This window comes from Lytechinus pictus, unplaced genomic scaffold (genome assembly GCF_037042905.1).
Source record: "Lytechinus pictus isolate F3 Inbred unplaced genomic scaffold, Lp3.0 scaffold_20, whole genome shotgun sequence".
NCBI lineage: Eukaryota > Metazoa > Echinodermata > Echinoidea > Temnopleuroida > Toxopneustidae > Lytechinus > Lytechinus pictus.
In genome coordinates this window covers 1,865,392-1,882,185 of record NW_026974141.1, presented here as the reverse complement: position 1 = coordinate 1,882,185, position 16,794 = coordinate 1,865,392, and the positions used below count along the sequence as shown (strand labels likewise).

Below are 16,794 nucleotides of genomic sequence, written 5' to 3'. Positions count from 1 at the left end.
TCACCTTATTCATATATTGTGCATTATGATTTAAAATGATCAACGTGATTACATTATATTTATCGTATGCTCTTTGTGAATACATGTTTGTATCGGCCTTGTATTATTGCTCAGTACACATAGTTATATGTTTCTCTAAAAGATAGCCTTTTTTTACACGCTTTGGTTTGCATCTTACATCAACACCATTTTACTTTCAATGTATTTTGCCAATACTTAACAACAGTTATCTAGTTTTAGCTGAAAAAACAAATTTCTGTTTGTTCTTGTTTAGGTGATGATTCTTGTTTAGGTGATGATAATTGCCCTTCGTCATAATGAGGTATCTCCGTAAGTTGACAAGCGGGAAAATCCTAGCTCTCTCCGCTTCTATAGGACTTTGCATCTACGTCCTTCTTCTTCTGTCATCCAATCAGCACGCTAGCTTTGGGTCACGTGACGGCCTGTGGACTCAGCGAGAATTCAACGCCGAAGGGTAAGAATGAAAACAAAACTACTACTACTACTACTACTACTACTACTACTACTACTACCACCACCACCACCACCACTATCACTACTACTATCACAATAACTAGTTCATTCAAAACTAAATTGCCATTATCGCGTTAAAACGGAAGTTTGTTTGTGCACCCGGTAGACACTGGGCCTATTCACACGTGAATCTTGAATCATCATCGTAATGATGATTGCTATCGTAATCGTGACTGTGATTGGCGTTCGTGGTTCTAATCATGTTCTAGTTTGGTTTCACACGTGCTATAAATATTCGTCATTAGCCTTATTTTTCAATGGAATCATCATTCAAATTACGATTTTTTTACCGTGTGAAAGGGCGGACTGGTACACAATTTCTTCTAGATCAAGCGAACTGTATATTTTGGTAATCAAAGCTTTAAATTGATACAAATCTGCCTACATTGAAGATAATAAATAAAGAGTATTAGATTGATGACACCCCCCGTGTTTCCTTATTTGTCTTTTCCTTATCGTTATTTGTATCTTATTCTTTCTCCTTGTCCCCCGTCCATTGTTCTGTTTTTTTTTTTTGTTTGTTTGTTTGTTTTTTTTGTGTTTTTTTTTATCATCCATGACCATGCATTTATCTTCCACACTTTCAGCGATTATCCTACTACTTACGTTCCTTTGATTTGAATGATCATTTACCAAGTTCACATTATATTACGTTATTTACATTATTTACGTATTCGAGAGATCAGCGTCCAACAAGCCAAGCTTCTCAGCTGGTCTCTCTTTTCATTTCACACCTTTCTTTTTTTTTAAACATACACACGAATACTCATACTTTCAAGAATGTTTAGTTTTATAAAATGATGATATAAGTATCGTATTCTGTTCGTATAATTTACATTACCCAATTTTTGCAAATGTAAGGTCCTTACTTTTGTTCATTTTTGTTTGTAATTGTATTTATGTATTTTTGATTTGAATGTGGAAAATGGAAAGAAAAGAAATGAAATAAATCAAATCTTACATAAAAAATGGCTAGTAAAATATTGGGAAAACCAATTGTGCATACAATCCGATTTGTGCACGCAAGTTTTTAAATTACTATTTACACTGGTTTGTTTAAAGTAAAAACGTCAACAGAATTCATTCAACGAAGTGTTGGGTGAACTGGGCAGACTGTCGAATATCACTGTTCCAATAAACCTTGAAAAGAGACAATAAACGAATGACAAACAATAAAAAACGAAATTGGTATTTGTAATGCCATTCCGACCCCCCCCCCCAAAAAAAATAGAATAAAGTGTGTCGATGATCATTTCACTGCAGGCCTATATATGATTTCCCGGCCAAAATCGGGAGTATGGCATTGATGTGAGCTTTCCTTTCTTTCAAATTCGACGGATTCCGTGCACTCGGGGTATCTCTTCTTTATATTCCCTTTTCTTGCTTAAAAATCTACGAAATTTCCAGTAGAATGAATGGAAGGTTCCTTTTAATTAATGAAGAATGTCCTTCTTTTGCGAATCGGTCATTCTATTTAGCACAAATCTGTCTTCGGTTCTCGCGACGGCATGATTTTATCATTTAATATCGTTTATAGTGCTCCATCAAATTAGCGCAATGTGCATTATAATTTGCCTTTAGGCGTTTTTTGCAGTGCTCATTGATTCCTTTTGTTTAATTCTTATTCTCTCTTTATCTATATAAGAAAATATTCTTTTTTTTCTTCAGCTTTATTTTATTTTTGTTTTGGGGTTTTTCCGTATGAATTCTTATACAATGGGTGATTAATGCTCGGTTTTTCTGCTCAACTTAAGAATTTATCTAATGTTATTTAATCGATCAGCATATAAAATGAAAGGAAAAAAATGATCTACCATCTATTTATATATTTGTGATTCATGTGACTGTGGCTTGTTCAGCGGAGGGTGCAGTTAAGGGTAGCACAGATGTGACCATATTTTCTCACTCAATGTGCTATAGACATATCTGTGCAGAATGTGCATTTATTACTCCCATAATCCTTAGCTTCAATTCTGAATAGACCCATATGCTTTGTTCTTGCAAATAGATGAAATAACATAGTAGATCACAACGTCAAACGTACATTTTCCGGCACATTCTTCGATTTGTGAACACTTGGAACATTTATTCCCCTGCATTCTTAGCTTGAATGATCCCTTCCAAAAAAATAATTCCAATCGCTAATTTAAAAGCTAGAAATGACGCTTCGATAATCACTGACTATTTGAATGCTATAACTGGCTCGTTTCTAGATTTAAAGAACACACAAACCTTCTAAACAAACATCCTCAATCTTATGTAAAAATAAATATATTTGATGACAATTTGCAAGGCAAAACCGATTTATGCTAATTTAAATGCCAACAATATTGATTCAAATGAAAATCGCGTGAATTTCGCCGGGAAATCCTATATTACTACTATTAACTACTACTAATCCTACTACTACTACTACTTCTACTACTACTACTACTACTACTACCACCACCACTACCACTACTACTACTACTACTACTCAGTGGCGTACCTAGGATTTTCCACAGGGGGGGGGGCAAAACCGTCCGCCAAAAAATTGACAAGCAAAAAAAAAAAAAAAAAAAAGTCTTCAATCACAAATGAAGGATTTCGTACCAGAAAAAAATTTAACAAGCAAAAAAAAAACAAATGAAGGATTTCGTACCAGAAAAAAAATTGACAAGCAAAAAAAAAAAAAGAAAGAGCTTCAAGCTCGTTGGGGGGGGGGGGGGGCAATATAGGTCTTCAAGCTCGTCAGGGGGGGGGCAAAAAAAGTCTTTCAAGCTCGTCAGGGGGGCAGGGATACGTCCTTGCATGGGTTGTGGCTCGTCAGGGGGGGGGGGGCAGACTGCCCCCTCTGCCCCCCCGTACGTACGCTAGTGCTACTACTACTAATACTACTTCTACTACTACTACTACTACTACTACTACTACTTCTACTACCACTGCTACTACTACTACTAGTTCTTCTTCTGCTTTTTTTTTATTCTTCTCATTCACTCTTAACTTCTGCTACTACTTCTGCATGTACTATACTGCTGCTATACTACTACTTGAACGTCTCATCATTATTCTCCTCCTCTTATTCTTCTCCATCAACTTACTTCAACAAGGCACCTTTAATTCCCTGCAGATGAAATTTGTTCTAAATATCAGGATTAAATTCTATTTTGGTTCTGCAGATGTAGTCTAGACATAGATAAGCTATTAAATCATATATGTTACCTGGAAGAGTATTATATTCCATTCCTTGATACAATGTTGCGTCCCGGTTGCAACCGGGTTAAGCCGAGGTAAAGCTGACACTCTAGCATGTCTAGGGAGTGGATATACGCGTGATCAGGGACGGCTCCAGAACATTTCAATATGGGGAGGGGGCAAGAGGATTTCAAGATGACGTCAGTCTTTTTTGTTGTTGAATTAATTGGGTAAAAATAGAGTTATACGATCCAGACCTCCGCTTTTTCGTGTTCTTCGTCCTTCTCTTTCCAATTTTCTTCCTCATTTTTTTCTTCACTTTTTGAAAAAAAAACCCAAAACATAGCGGGTGGTCGCCTGTGGTGGGGGGCCACGGCCCTATGATTCATTAGGGAGTTTTTGCTTCGAGACGTACAGAGGATTTAAGAATAGGATGCCACATCCCTACGATTCATTAGGGAGTTTTTGCTTCGAGACGTACAAAGGATTTAAGAATAGAGAAATTGTCAAATGCCCTTCATGCCAAAGAAGAAAAGAAGGAGTCTCTCTCTTAAGTTGGGGAATTAAAAACAGCAGTTTTGTCACTCTGGACAAATCACATATTTGCAATTTTTTGTCAGCTCTGAAACTTAGCACGAAACTGCTGTTCCGGTTCACCATTTCTCGACAAAGGCCTCCCTGCTGTTCTTTGTCGTTTGACAGGCATTTTCAATACTTTTTCTGTGTTCTTGAACCCTCCTCCGTACGTCGATGAGCGAATCCCCCTCTCCTGCAGCAGAGTCTCGAGAACACCTGTAATCTTACCAGATTGCGTAATCTTACAGGAAATTGGTATTTGGTGTATGGAATCTTACAGATTTCCTTAAATAAAACACCCTTTTCCCCCTTTTAAACAGACCTGTTCTGTTAAATTGCAGAAAAAGTCCTGTTTTATGTATTTACAGAATGATTCTGTTGTTGCTTTCTGCAAAATCTTCTTTTTTCTGTAAAATCACGGTATTTTTAACAGTGTATCATCATTATCCACCCTTACCCCTCAGCTATTCTTGACATAGTACCTGATACCCGAAGACTCAACTTTGTAGGTTTCATACAATACATTGTCCTTATTCTTCTTCTACAGGTGGCTAGACCATCTTCATCCTCAGCCGATTATCCATCGCTCCAAAAATCGCCTCGACGAGTCCAATACTAAGAATGACGTCATCTATGACGCAGGCGACGAAGACAGAGAATTTTCGGTTAGCGGTGACAACGCGGGCGAAGACGAATCCTCCTACCCGGTTTTCTCTCATCCGTTCGGGCATCCGGCTCCGGCTGTTCGTCGGATATATCCCAAGGACCGGAGCAAGTCTAGAATCGCCTTCAAACCAGTGTACGAATCTACCCCGGATCGTAAGCGGGTAGACACGACATCTAGCAGAGACGATCCTTTTGGTGCTAGAATGGTTGAGGAGAAGCGAACAGATTACTCGACAGATGACCACAGAACGTGCAAGCCCCAATCAAATATAGTTTATGTAAAGACTCATAAAACAGGAAGCTCGACACTACAGAATATTATATACCGTTATGGGGATGAGAGGAGGTTGACCTTTGCACTCCCGTCACGTGGTGTTTACATCCAATCAGTGCGCGAGTTTGAACCAAACAGTATCTTGCCAGTACGTCAGGGAAAATCATACAACATTATGGCCAACCATCAGAGATTCTTTTATGAGAGTAAGTCCTGATTTATGTTTATTTTTGTGTGTTTGTATTGATAAATTTCCTTTCGGAACCTGGGCCCCGTCTTACAAAGAGTAACGATTGATCCGGGGAGTGTTTCATCAACATTTTCATCCGACAAGTTGTCAGATCTGACATCTTTCCTTGATTCTGATTGGCTGAGAGGCACTGTTACTATAGTAACTGTCGGATAAAATGGGACTTGTCGGATAAAACGTCCGACAAGTCCTTTCATGAAACGCTCCCCAGTTCTACCACAACTATGGAAAGCCAGCAACGTCAACATAAGAAATGCACGTTACTTTGTAAAAAATGTGTTCTAGATATGTTATATATTAATACATTTCTTGTTTTCTTAAACATTCTGTATGCTTCTCTTTGTTTACAAAGGGAATTGTACAAATTTCCTGTTGAAAAAAAAAGACATTGCTGGATTTCCATATAGTTGAGGTTGATCCGATCATCAATCGTAACTCTTTGTAAGACGGGGCCTTAGTGTATTCGGTAACCAACCGTTTAAATCACATTAAGACCCTTAAGGACTATGCCCAAAGCCTCGGGGAGGGAGGAGGTTATCAATGTACGTGTCGCGGAGCCCCCCTACCTTATTTCGTCAATTTCCAATTTCTTTTCCAATTCATATAATTTTCTCTCCTTCAGCAAATAATAAGGAGCATGGTTCAAAAGCACCTATTTTTTTTTCTCTCTCTTTTGTTGCTCTGGTCGCTTCAAGAATGATGTCCACCTTGTAATGAAACTGCACCTACCCCCCCCCCCCGATTCCTGATGAAAACTTACATTAAATCCTATATGAAGGGTTGTTTTTAAAATACTTCAAACTGATGTAATACGAGGCCATCACAAAGCCAGACATTGATATTTACATTGTGTGGTGTGATATTCATACAATGTGGTAAATAATTACGAAGGTCACAGGGATCACTGAAAAAAAAGAGTTCGTTGGGTTCATCTTTTTATTGACCATGAGCGTTCATGGTTCGAGCCCTGGCATAGGGCCTATAGATGGCCAGTTTAGGGTCATGGACCCCAAAAGTTCCATGACCAAGACGAAAGAAAAGAGAAAATAAAAGGAAAAAGAAGGGAAATGTGATATTATATTCTGAATATTATGTCAAAAAAAAAAAAAAAAAAAAAACATAAGTCATTTTAGACTTTTTGCCAACTTTTGCCTTGTTGAGCCCACTGATTTTTTTTTTTTTTTTTTTACGTCACTGAGTTCAACCATACATGTACTACTTTCGTGCAATTACTTTGATGTGCATATTAGCCTTCTTTGGGTCCTGTAGGCCTATTTAAAATTTAAAGTTAATTCAAGTTCAAATTGATTCATATTTGATGAATACAATTATGTCGATCAATAATTAATGGATTGATTAATCGTGTTTTGAGATTATACAATTACGGAGAGAAGGTAACTGTCAATCGGTTTATACATAATGTTTTCCTTAATAAATAATTAAAGATTCGTGGTATGCTATATATTGACTCTGTCATCGGAAGGCCGTCACTGTTCCATAAATAATATTGGTAAATTGTTGCTTCATTGCATTGCTTGATTACACTTTTATTGTTACACTCGCGGTTGATTGATGTGTATGCTTGCGCTCATGGGCGGAAATCCCAGGGGGGACGGGGGGGGGGGGGGACGCGTCCCCCTATCCAAAATAGTACTCTTTTTGGTATTTTATGATGGAAAGAAATACGTCATCCAAAATCGAAATAAAACATTATTTTGGACGAGATGACCGTACTTTTTGGGTGATATCCTTTATTTTTCTTTTGCTTGTCAAATTTATTTTGGTCGAAATGACCTTACTTTTTGCTTGTCAAATTTTCGGGTCCCTGGTCCCCTTACCTTTTATGGAGAGATTTCCGCCCTTGCATGCGCTGACTGTTTTGATGATTTAGATAGACTCTGTCACTTCATACAAAATACACTGAAATACTTGATTAGTGATTGTCCTTGTAACGCTAATAATCTGTTTACTCTTATGTCTGGCAGGCATAAAAAATGTGATGCCGCCGGATACCAAATACATCACGATTATCCGGAAGTCCGCCGATCAGTTCCGGAGCATGTATTCTTACTTCGTAATGGAGAATACGTACATGGCTACGTTGGAACAGTACTCACTCAATCCGGAATTCTTCTACAACAAATACGGATCTGTTAAATACAAACGTCACAATGGAAGGGACCCGATGCTCTTTGACCTCGGGATGGAGCGTAGTTTCAGCGAGAACCCTAAGCTGGTCCAGGACTACATCCAGTTCCTGGACTCGAAATTCCATTTGGTCCTAATCATGGAATACTTCTTCGAGTCGTTGATTCTACTGAAGAATCTGTTCTGTTGGGATATGCGCAGTCTTGTACACGTACATAACAAGATTAAAGTTTCACTGGACCCACATTCTGCAGCGCAGTCTATTGATGACGAGAGAGCAGCGGAATATGTAGTGAAGCGTCTGGATTGGTGGAACAGAGGAGATGTGAAGCTTTATAAGCACTTTAATAGAACTCTATGGGAGAAGATTGACGCGTATGGAAGGGCGAAAATGGACGCGGAGGTGGCAGAATTAAAAGTCATGTGCGACAAGGTGAAAGATCAGTGTATGGACGGGACGAGTGTCCGCGAGATCTCGCGAGGTTCAATGAAAGATACGGGTCTCGCGGAGTACGTGGTTAAACGAAGTCAAATGAGAAACAGTACGTGCAGACGACTTGCAATGACATCGAAAGAATTCTTATCACATCTCAGAACAAAGCATATAAATAGTTTCCGACATGGAAATTGAAAATAGCGCCACGTTGAAATGATATTAAAGCTTATTATTATTATTATATTTCTTTTCTCTACCTGATTGATTGATTAATTGAAAGACACCTTACTTCAGTAAACCAGAATTGGACAGTGCATTTGCTTACTCTGCATAAACGCCTCTCATCTCATATATACTTTGTTAATATAATTATGCTACTAGATTCCTACAATTCGTGTTAAAGTTCATTCTAATATTTGATAAGTCAAATTATGTAACACTGTCAGCCTAACTCTTTATTAAACCTGTCATAAATTAGAGCAAACTAAATTATCATGGCCTAATTTTTGAAAAACATGATTATGTTGCTGCATTGTTGGGTAGTGCAACTATGGCCATGATATAAATATATATATATATCTGCTCATACTCCTCTGGGGGTTTCTAACAAGTGTTCAACAGTTTTGTGAATTGTTTATGGAAAAGATGAGGTAATACGCGCTTGTGAGTCCTTTTCAAGATACACCATATCGGAGTAGAAGAAGGGACCTCTGCAAAGTGCCAGTGAATTTGAGCACAATTGAATCAATTCAAATTGATTATAATTTTCCCCACCACTGTGAGCGAGTTTCTTCTACAGACCGACCTTTATCGTTTTAAAATACCTTCTTCGAAGGGGCTGCGAAACGGTTTTGAAAGGGGGCTGAGCCAAAGTGTGTGTGTGTGTGTGTGTAGGGGGACTATTATGAAATCGAATTAGATGGTCATTTCTACGATTTTGTTCAGGTTTATCAGTTTATTGATAAAATATTGAGGCGACACACTTTAAAAATATTGGGTAGAAATGCTCCATGAGGGTAATTATGTGTCCAACCAACATTGAGCATTTTGGGGGGCTTTTTTATTGATCCAGTGTGATGAAAACTTTGCCCATTCTAAAGTTATTGCTGTTTATTTTTTAACATTACTGGATAATATGCTTCCCGCATTGGGTAAAATACTGCCCCAAATTGGTTGGGCACATATTTACCCTCGTGCTGGTTAAAATTCTACCCAATATTATATTTTACAGTGCAGGTGGTTGATGCCTCTCCTGCACCCCTGCTTTGCTCCCTCAAAATAATCATGTCGATCAGTATTTTCGGTGGCTCCCTTCTTCCATTGTGCCGTCCTGTTTCTTATTTGCTGCATTAGATCAGGTATGTTAAAAAAAAAACATAGTCAATGTTTAACTAAGTCAATATGCCTTATACCTTCTTATGGATAACTGTTTTAATGTATTCCATATTTTCCTTGGAATACAGTTTTCATCAGAAGGAGCTTATCAAATCAGTAAATGCTTTCCAAATGTTGCAATGAATGAATAAAATTATTTCACATTATATTTGTTTCTATCTGAAAATCGATGTTATCTTGTCAATTTATTTGAGTCTATAAAAATCGTTTATCTTTGATTCGTATTTCAGTTTAATTTTATTGGGGGTTGCGTTCATTTATCATGTTTCGGAGAAATCGTGAAACACCCCCTCCCCCCAAAAAAGGGGGTGGGGTTCCAAAGGAAGAGAGAGTTTTATCACCAAGCAAACGGCGGTCGGATGTTCGGAAAGGGCAAGCACTGGATCAAGAGAAACATAGGTCGCTAACTCTGTCACCCCTATCATGTGCCTGCAAATAGGCCGAGGAAAGAAAATAGGTAACTTGCCGCCCCCTCAATCGAAAAATTGATAGTGAGGCCACCCTAGGTTTAATGAACAAAAATCATTAAAATTAACCTGATAAGATTCGACGTTGCTTGGAATTATGAATGCGCTACGCTTTCATTATGATCATATTGACCTACAGCCTAATTGTTATTAAACCAAAATATTGCAACGGCAAATATGAAGACAATAATTGTAATAAGTTGCCATACATTACTCTGAACTTAAAGTGTGCAGCTTAACCATCAGAAGAAATTCATATTCCTCGCCATCATGAATATTTGAAGACACCTTGATAAATCATTGGACTCTTAATTAACTTGTCAATCAGAGCAGGACCTATAATGTCACACTATGAATAATTTAGCGGAAAATGGAAGCAAAATACCTTACTCTAATTTCGATACTAAAAGAATAACTATATTTATTAATATGGAAGATAAAGAAATAAATAGTTTCTCCCCGATGTATTCTTTAAATACTTTAACTCAGAGAGCAGATTTATTTTATTTTATAGAGACCTTTTGGGGTTTAACATAATCATGGACCTATTAGAAGGTGTTAGAAAACTCGAAATGTGTGTGCATGTTTGATCTTCTCTTTTCTTGCTTGAACTGTTCGTTTTGGTAACGATCGGGATGCTGAAAATAATCATGAAAATGATAATATTAGCAATGATGAGGGGTATGATCTCAAAGCCTGGTATATCTGGGGCCCGTTGCATAAAACTTTTTACCTGAGAAAACTCAGGTTGTTTTTACCGGAGTTTTTGTCCTGTGTTAAAGTCAACTGCAGAAATCAGACTAACCTTTGTTTTCAGTTTTACCAGAGTTTTCTCAGGTAAAAAGTTTTATGCAACAGGCCCCTGTATACAAGTTCCAATGACCCTTATCAATGCAGTCACACCAACGAAACCGATTCCAAACCGATTGATGATTTGTTATTGGAAATAACGTAATAGCCTTGATTGGTATGGAGTCGGTTTCGTTCGTGTGTTTGTAACCGAAACCGATTCCAAACCGACCGATGATCTGTAATTGGTAATAACGTAAAAGCCTTGATCGGTATGGAGTCGGTTAGGTTCAAATCCCCGGGGTTCAAATCCAGGGTTGAAGTTGGTCATTCCATTATTGGTTTGAATTTACAGCGGAGCAATTGTCGCCTGAGCAAATGTCATGGAACCCTTTTCTTGAACGGTCGGGTTGCGCGATTATACGAGCCGCGATGCGAAGACCCGATGGAATAAAGCGGACATCTCTAATACTCGCATTTGATTGGTTGAAAATCAACTTGCGTTCGATTTGTGGAGTTAAGTTTGATTGCAATTCTTTCTGCAACGGGCCCCAGTACTTTGACCAATAATTCACCAGACTTTTCTCATCCCATCGGGCCTTCGCATCGCGGCTCGTATAATCGCGCAACCCGACCATTCGAGAAAAGGGTCCCATGAAATTTGCTTCGGCGACAATTGGATCATTGCACGTAAACCTGAGCTGATCTTCTCTGGATATGAAGTTTGTGTGCAGTAGAGCAGCTTGTCCGCGGCTAGTTCTTCAAACTCCAGTTTCATAAAAAATGATATCGCTTTCTATCTGGGGGGGGGGGGGAGATGATCTGGACCCCCCATTCATTGATAAAATATAGGATCTATCCATGCAAACCTTGGCTGATAAACTGGAGGATGAAGTTCATGAGCAGCCTTTCCTGGCTATGTTGGGCCTGAATTGACATCGCAAATAGACCACATCGCGAATATTGACGACGAAATTCACGATGTCGCCAATTTCGTGGTAAATTTCGTCGCGAATTATTCACGACGAAATTCACGACGTCTCGAATTTCGTCGTGAAATTGTTTTGATTGCTTAATCAGTACGTGCATATGGAACGCTTGCCGAGACTTTTAACTATGCTTTCTGTGAAAATGGTAGGTTTTAACTTCAAATTATGATCCTTTTGAACAAAGTGGAATAAGTATGTAGATTTGTTAGGCTGCCATCGCCTAGAGCCCTAGACTATCTAATTCTAAGTAAGTCGTTGAAGACTATACCGGTAGGCTAGATCGATATGTCTCGTTTCTTATTTCAGTGCCAAGCCCATGCCAACATGCACGTGTTCGACTCGAGATCATAGTCATCTTCTGGAAATTTTACGAGGACCACCCAAGCAAGTAAAACAAAAATTCACGACGAAGTTCACGACATCGTGACATTCGCGACTTGGTCTATTTGCGAAGTCTCTTCAGGGCCACCATACCTGGCAAGTCCTTTAAACTTCAAAGTCTAGTTTTATAGAACATGTTATCACTTTCCATCTTTGCCAAAACATATATATCTATTTTTTTTTGGGGGGGGGGCGTGGCTTTGATTTTAGAATCCTTCCAGTAATCACATTTCACAATCCCTTCATCAAAAACAATGTTCTACAATACGATATTGAAAGTGATCAAGATGATGGACGGAGAAACAATTTTGTACGAATTATTGATGAGAGCGGTAACCAACAGACATTAACTAAAGATCTAGGAAAAGGTTCGGTATCATTTTGGCTGGCTCGCTTCACTCGCGCGCGAATAAAGAAGAGTGTCATTTATATTATGCGAATAAAGCAACTTATAGAGTCCCCGTATCCACTCTGCAGGTTGTTCGATGTGCTGAGGTCTTTATTACCATGGGAACTTGTTTTTTTTTCATATGACAGTCGACACTTTCACCCTTAAGGTGGACCATAATCTTGGTAATACAGAAAAGGTAGCAGTATTAGCCAAGTACTCCACTCTTTGTAATACAAATATGCTGATAGGGTAGGCCTTCTGAGAATGAGACCATTTGCTATTGTCATGATTGTAGCTTGATTAGACCAACTAGATAACTAGCCAATATTTCATTTCATTTTGTTTCGTTTATTTCCATCTCCAACATTTAAATTTGTTTCGTACATTTTGATAAACAACTTTATGCAATAAAACATACTTCAAATCTCTATGAACAGTACAAAAATTATAATCAAGATTATATATTATCCAAGCAGGTTGGAAAAGGAAGAGGCTGCTAAAAAGTGGAGCTTGTAGAGTGCAGCCTCCTAATAAAAATATTATTGTAGACACTAGCGTACCTAAGGGGGGGGGCAGGGGGGGCAGAATGCCCCCCCCTGAAGAGTCACAACTCATGCAGGGGACGTATCCCTGCCCCCCTGACGAGTCACAACTGATACAGGGGACGTGCCTCCCCCCACCTTTTGAGAAGCCAAATTTATAATTGGTAATGTAAAAATGCAATAAAAACAGACGTGTACCCCCTCTTTTGAAGTTGAAGACCCTTTTTTTTTGCTTGTCAAATTTTTTTCTGGTAAGAAATCCTTATTTTTTTGGTTGAAGACCTTTTTTTTCTTTTTTCTTGTCAATTTTTTTTTCGCGGACGAAATATCCTCCAAAAAATGTGCCCCCCCTTCTGGAAAATCCTAGGTACGCCAGTGCTTGTAGATATTGTAGGGGAAAATCGAAAATGACGACTTGAGCATAAAACCAGTTAAATAAAAAAAAATATGGGGAAAATGGAAATAGAAAAAGAGAATAGGAAGAAAGAGATTAAAGATCTCCAGAAACTAGCCCCGGTAATCACAAACACACCTTCGGGTTCAAATCTTGTTGTTGCACTGAAGACGTTTAGCATGTTTGGCCAGAAATCGCGTTCAATAAATTGTAAAGTCGGAGTAACAATATTGAGACGTGCCTGGAGCATAGGCGGATCCAGCTTTTGGCGAAGGGGGGGGGGGGGGGGGTGTTGCACCCACAAATGTAATAACGCCCACAAATGTAATAACGCCCACAAATGTAATAACACTTTACCCACAAATGTAATAACGCCCACAAATGTAATAACACTTTACCCACAAATGTAATAATTTCACCCACAAATGTAATAATGCACTTTACCCACAAATGTAATAATTTTTGATCGCCCACAAATGTAATAATGACTTTACCCACAAATGTAATAAATTTGAAGGGATTTTTGGCGAATCCGTTCTAAACTAAAATCTTATAGTAATGCGTTCATATAGCACAAAAGTGCAAAGTCTTTTTTCTAGACCCGGTTAATTAAACATTATAGTACAAGTCCAAAGTCTTTTTCCAGACCCGGTTGTTTCAAAATTATAATATACATCCAAAGTCTTTTTTCCAGACCCGGTTAATTAAACAATTATAATGCAAGTCCAAAGTCTTTTTTCCAGACCCGGTTGTTAAACAAATTATAATATAAGTCCAAAGTCTTTTTTCCAGACCCAGTTGTTTCAAAAATTATAATGTACGTCCAAAGTCTTTTTTCCAGACCCGGTTGTTTCAAAAATTATAATATACGTCCAAAGTCTTTTTTCCAGACCCAGTTGTTTCAAAAATTACAATATACGTCCAAAGTCTTTTTTCCAGACCCGGTTGTTTAAAAATTGTAATATAAATCCAAAGTCTTTTTTCCAGACCCGGTTGTTTCAAAAATTATAATAGTCCAAAGTCTTTTTTTCAGACCAAGTTGTTTCAAAAATTATAATATAAGTCAAAAGTCTTTTTTCCAGACTCGGTTGTTCCAAAAATTATAATATAAGTCCAAAGTCATTTTTTCAGACCCGGTTGTTTAAAAATTATAATATACGTCCAAAGTTTTTTTTCCAGACCAAGTTGTTTCAAAAATTATAATATAAGTCAAAAGTCTTTTTTCCAGACTCGGTTGTTCCAAAAATTATAATATAAGTCCAAAGTCTTTTTTTCAGACCCGGTTGTTTAAAAATTATAATATACGTCCAAAGTCTTTTTTCCAGACCCAGTTAATTCAAAAATTTATAATATACGTCCAAAGTCTTTTTTCCAGACCCGGTTAATTCAAAAATTAATATGCAAGTCCAAAGACTTTTTTTCAGACCCGGTTGTTTCCAAAATTATAATATAAGTCCAAAACTTTTTTCCAGACCCGGTTATTTAAAAAATTATAATATAAGTCCAAACTAAGATACGATAATGATATTCCAGTGGGAAAAAAAAGAGAATCGAGCTTAGTCTTTTCTCGAGACCCAGTTAATTAAAACTGGTGTAATTAATGTCTTTGTTGTTCTTTCAACTTATACGGCGTATATTGTGAATATATGCGCTAAGAGTAAATTGAGAATCAAGCATAGTCTTTTCTCCAGACCCGGTTACTTAAAACTAAAAACTAAACCCTATAGCAATGTGTTCATAGCACAAAAGTGCCAAGTCTTTTTTTCCAGACCCGGATAATTAAACAATTACAATATAAGTCCAAAGTCTTTCCTCCAGACCCGGCTATTAAAAAAATGAATTTAAAAACTTCAAATCTAAGACCAATTTTCTAAAGTTTCACCCAGTAAAAAAAAAATGTCTTTACCCCACACCCAGTTTTTTTAAATAATACTACGACCCCTACAAAACATTGTAATAATGCATGGGTAAAGCAAACATCCTTTCTCCAGACTTGGTTATTATTTGAAAAAAATAAAATAGTTTTTACAAATATTCTCAAACGAATACCCAATAATCTAATTACTGTGGAATAACATGAAGACCGATTGTCGAAGATCGACTTTCCTCCAGACACAATCTTTTTCAAGACTGAAAAAATCAATAAAACCCAACCCCCCAAAACGAATCTTAGAACCAACAATCCTCCAAATTAAGACCATGCATGTAGAAAAGCACATGTTTAGAGCGTTGTCTTTATTCCAGACCCAGTAATTTAAAAATGATTTAAACAATCTTAAAAACAAAAGACTTTGTCATATTCTTATTCTTGTGGAATAACACGATTATTATGCTTAGTCTTTCGTCTAGACCCGATTATTTAAAAGATAAACAAATATTGAAAAAAAAATCACAGCTAAGACCAATCTTCAAAATTAAACCCACTTAAAATGCTTGGGCTTAGAGTGTTGTCTTTACCCCTCACCCAGTTCTCTTTAAAATACAAATTAAGCGAAACATTAATCTTAAAACTTAGACCCCAGCATCTTCCAAACTATAAAAACCCTTGTGATAACGCATACTTAATTTGACCAGACCAGTTTATTAAAAAAAAAACAGAACAAAAAAAAATGAACCCTCTTCCAGCCTAACATCCTGTAATAAATGATGTAATTAAACGTTCATTTTTTCTTCCAGGCAAAGAAATTTATAAAAAAAAAAAAAAACATCAAAACTTAGAGCCGGGGAGCATTTCATGAAAGGAGTTGTCTGACGTTTTATCCGACACTGGTAGCACTGCTTCTTAGCCAATCAACATCAAGAACAGTTGTCAGATCTGACAACTTGTCGGACATAAATGTTGATGAAATACTCCCCCAATCATCTCATTCATGTTGAACAGGCCTTATTCATGTTGAACAGGCACAAAAATATATGAGTCTTAGTTATGAGGATTTCATTTATCTTATTTTTGAAATGACAAGTTCTGGAATAAAGAAAACTCTCTAAACTTTTATTTATTGAAGGTTCTTAGTTTGAAGGATAGTTGGGCCTTAGATTTTGTTATTTTTTTTAAATGATTTTGGTTATTTTGAAATAATTGGGTCTGGATGAAAGACTACGCCATATTTCCATGTTATTCAATGTTGATAAGATTGCAGGGTCTTTGTTTTGTTGTTGTTGTTGTGTTTTAAATGACTTTTAAAACTGGGTCTGGAGGAAAGACTACGCTATATTCCATGTTTTTCAACATAAAGAGGATCGTGGGTCTTTGTTTGCTTTTTTTTATTATTATTAATTTATTATTATTATTCATCATTTCTTATTTGAAAGATCTGGGTCTGGAGGAAAGTCTACGCTATATTTCCATGTTATTCAACATAAATAGGATCGTGGGTCTTTGTTTGCT

General features: G+C 37.2%; 1 protein-coding gene across 1 annotated transcript; it reads left to right on the top strand.

Annotated features, from left to right (window-relative positions):
• Positions 1–270: 270 nt before the first annotated feature.
• Positions 271–9,670, top strand: LOC129282438 (galactosylceramide sulfotransferase-like). The gene is made up of 3 exons (XM_064114983.1): positions 271–475; positions 4,832–5,430; positions 7,460–9,670. The coding sequence occupies exons 1-3, from the start codon at positions 318–320 to the stop codon at positions 8,251–8,253; spliced, it is 1,551 nt and encodes a 516-aa protein (XP_063971053.1). The 5' UTR covers positions 271–317; the 3' UTR covers positions 8,254–9,670.
• The last annotated feature ends 7,124 nt before the right edge of the window (positions 9,671–16,794 follow it).

Bases quoted from the DNA above. Each gene is read 5' to 3' on its own strand.
- LOC129282438 (XM_064114983.1), top strand. From the start codon at position 318: ATGAGGTATCTCCGTAAGTTGACAAGCGGGAAAATCCTAGCTCTCTCC. The intron at 476-4,831 runs GTAAGAATGAAA...CTTCTTCTACAG, and splicing joins CGAGAATTCAACGCCGAAGG to GTGGCTAGACCATCTTCATC. The intron at 5,431-7,459 runs GTAAGTCCTGAT...TATGTCTGGCAG, and splicing joins TCAGAGATTCTTTTATGAGA to GCATAAAAAATGTGATGCCG.